A 2880-nucleotide genomic window follows, 5' to 3' on the forward strand; every position below is an offset into this window, starting at 1 on the left:
AAATAATATCTATGGCAAAAGAGACCAAATTGATCCTTTGAGTCCTTTTCTAGCATTTTGCTCTTTCCTCTAAAGTAAGAAGAAGGATGGAGCTAGACGCTGCAATAGTCCATAGCAGCTCTTTCCTCCTATTCTGGAAGCCTATTTTGGTTTCTGGAAGCCAGTACTGCCAGAATAGGGACAGCAAACAGAGCAAACCTTCCTATTCCTCTGGGGGGAAGCAGCTTCCCCTGCCTTCTCCAGCCTCTGGAACTCTAAGGTGGACCAAGAGCTGCCATGATGCCTCTTCTCTTTTGAGCTGACCCAGGGACCTCAAGTTAGACCTGTAGCTAGCAATTACCAACCCTATGCATCCCTATTCAAAAGAAAGGCAGCCACCCCTCACTCCCTATGTGCCTGTATTACTTGGCATCAAATAAGATTTTTCCCTATTTTGTTCCTCAAAATTCAAAATGGGTGGTTTTGCCCAAATTCCAGCTAAATGTTCAAATTCTTGTCAGGACTGTTACTAAAAACCTCAAACTCATTGCTGCCAAGAGACCCAAGTTAAGGGTGATGACCCATAATAGAGACCACTGGGTTGCACACCCCAGAAAGTAGCATCCATTGCATTTGAGTCATGCCATGAGGCAGCATTACCTAGTGGGCAGAGCAGGGGCACCAGGTGACATGTGCTGCATCTTTCACTGACCCAGACACCAGCATTCACCATTGCTCACTGAACCCCAGGGTAAGGGAGTAGTGGCTGCCTCTGACTTAGCACACAGCCCTCTCTTACTTAACCCCCAGATCAAGCCCCCCCCCCCGCTGTATCCCCAACCCCCACAATATACTCTATGCTTACCCTTTGAAAGGGGGTGGGGAACCAGAGAATGCAACCACTAATTCAAACCAGAAAAACTGAGGACAAAGAACTGAAAAGAGTTTTTCATCCAGCCTGTCTGAAAGACCCCCTTCCCCTTCCTACTTGGCTCACTGCTCTCAGAGACAGAAACCTATTTTCTTCACTCACTCCTGCAAGTAAAAGGAGATGAAATGTGTGTATGTGGTTTTGCAATGAGCTCTCTTTTGCTCTTAAGTAAAGAAGGGAGTGGGGGTAGGAGTAGGGATAGGAAGGACAGTATGGAGGTGAGAAGTCAAGGTTCAACAAGCTGTAGGGCCTGGACTGCCTGGGCTGTGGAGACCATCTCTGAACAGATGAGACACAGTATCAGATGTCTCTTGCTGCCCTATTCCCTTATCCCTGAGGACGAAGACAAATGTTTTTTATATGCTGTTGCTTCCCCTCAGATGGAAAAGGAGGATAATTTATGGACTAAGACAAGAGGTTTCTTGGTAGGAGTCAAACTAAGGGCTGGAACAACTGGTGACCTGTCAGCAGCACACTATCAAACGGATATCACAACCTCCATAAATACAGACAGACAGAACTGGACTGTTACAGGGTGCTGACATGCCTGCCTGAATTTAATGACCACAGTCAGACACCACTTACTGGTACAGGGGTTTAGTTTCTCAAATGAAAAACTACTTTGTGCAAGCAAAAAGTTGGTGTTTTCTAACAGGTTAGTCTGACAAAACTGGGAAGGTGGGATACTGTCTACTCAGTTAATGGGATAGGATGTGTCCAGAGCATCACTTAATTCTTTTTCTTTTCTTTTTTTGAGACAGAGCCTCACTATGTCGCCCTTGCTAGCCTAAGCAGTTAAGGACTTGTTCTCTAGGCCCTGACCCAAAGAGACCACACCACCTAGTACAGTAGAACATAAAAACCCCTGACTGTTGTCTACTCCAAGTCTGGGAGGGAGGGAGGAAAGGAGGGAGGAAGAAAGGAAGGAAGGAAGGAAAAAACAGAAAAAGAAAAGCTGCAGCCAGATTTGGTAAATTCTAGCCATCCCCTTGGGGTATCTTCCAAAGCACCCGCATGGACCAAAACCTCTCTCCCCAGAGCATCACTTTTCTAAGTAAAAAGTTCCTCCTGAGTACTCAACGGGCTTAAAGCGTTGAGGAGGAACACAGGCATCTTGGAGCTGGCCCTCGCAGGGGCCAGGCACACCTTGGGGATTGCAGCTTGTGGTGTCCTAGCCTAGAAAGAGGGAATGTCTCTGGAGCACGATGGCAAACCAGCCCTTTTCCAGCCACCCGGTCTGGCCCCCAGCCCAGCTCTCTCAGTGTGGCGCGTCGACTCTGTGGCTGGGATCCAGGAGCCGCACTAGTCCCTGCAGCCCGGACTTCGGACCCCGCAGCTCGCGCGGGGCGCCCTCCCCTTCGGGCCCCTCACTCACCCACCGCCCTGATGCGGAAGCCGCGCGGCGGGCGCAGCGCCCGGCACCGCCAGGCGTCCCGCAGCACCTGCAGACAGGCGGGGGACGCTTGCACCAGCAGCACCCCTCGCCGCAGCCAGCCCTGGAAGGCCAGCCGCGAGGCGGCGCGCGCCAGCCGCGCATTCCAGAAGCAGCGCGCGTTGGCGCGGCGAAAGGCGCGAAACACCGCGCGCCCGCTGCGCTCCTCCTCGCCCCCCGCTGCCTTCTGCGCCTCCAGCCGGCACAGCACCAGCGCCAGGGAGCCCGGAGCTAGCTGCACAGTCTGGGCCATGCTGCCGCGGACGACCAGGAGCTTACAGCCCAGCGCACTGGCTAGAGACGCCGCGCGGCCGGCGGGAGGGATCAGCTGACTGTGCGCGGCGCCGGCTACCCGGGGAACGGAGCTCCAGGGGGCGGGGCCGACTGAGATGGGCCGGACAGGGGGTGGGTTGGCCACTGCTCTGGCTGGCAAAGCGCCCGAGTGGGGGTTCCAAGTACTGAGGTACCCGCTCATTCTCTACCACCGTAGCCCCTTGCTCCCCAGTCCCTCCGCCTCCGAGAGCTCCCCTTCTCCTGA

General features: G+C 53.6%; 1 protein-coding gene across 2 annotated transcripts in view; it reads right to left on the reverse strand.

Annotated features, from left to right (window-relative positions):
- STOX1 (storkhead box 1) overlaps positions 1 to 2665 on the reverse strand; it is a 62494-nt gene extending 59829 nt beyond the window's left edge. For both annotated transcript variants that reach the window (XM_012801343.1, XM_003783610.1), the window contains exon 1: positions 2286 to 2665. In XM_012801343.1, the coding sequence (XP_012656797.1) occupies positions 2286 to 2595 (310 nt within the window). In that variant the 5' untranslated portion in view covers positions 2596 to 2665. The remainder of the gene's footprint in view (positions 1 to 2285) is intronic.
- Between the last annotated feature and the right edge of the window lie 215 nt (positions 2666 to 2880).

Source organism: Otolemur garnettii, unplaced genomic scaffold (assembly GCF_000181295.1).
Source record: "Otolemur garnettii isolate 467f Iridium unplaced genomic scaffold, OtoGar3 scaffold00008, whole genome shotgun sequence".
Lineage (NCBI taxonomy): Eukaryota > Metazoa > Chordata > Mammalia > Primates > Galagidae > Otolemur > Otolemur garnettii.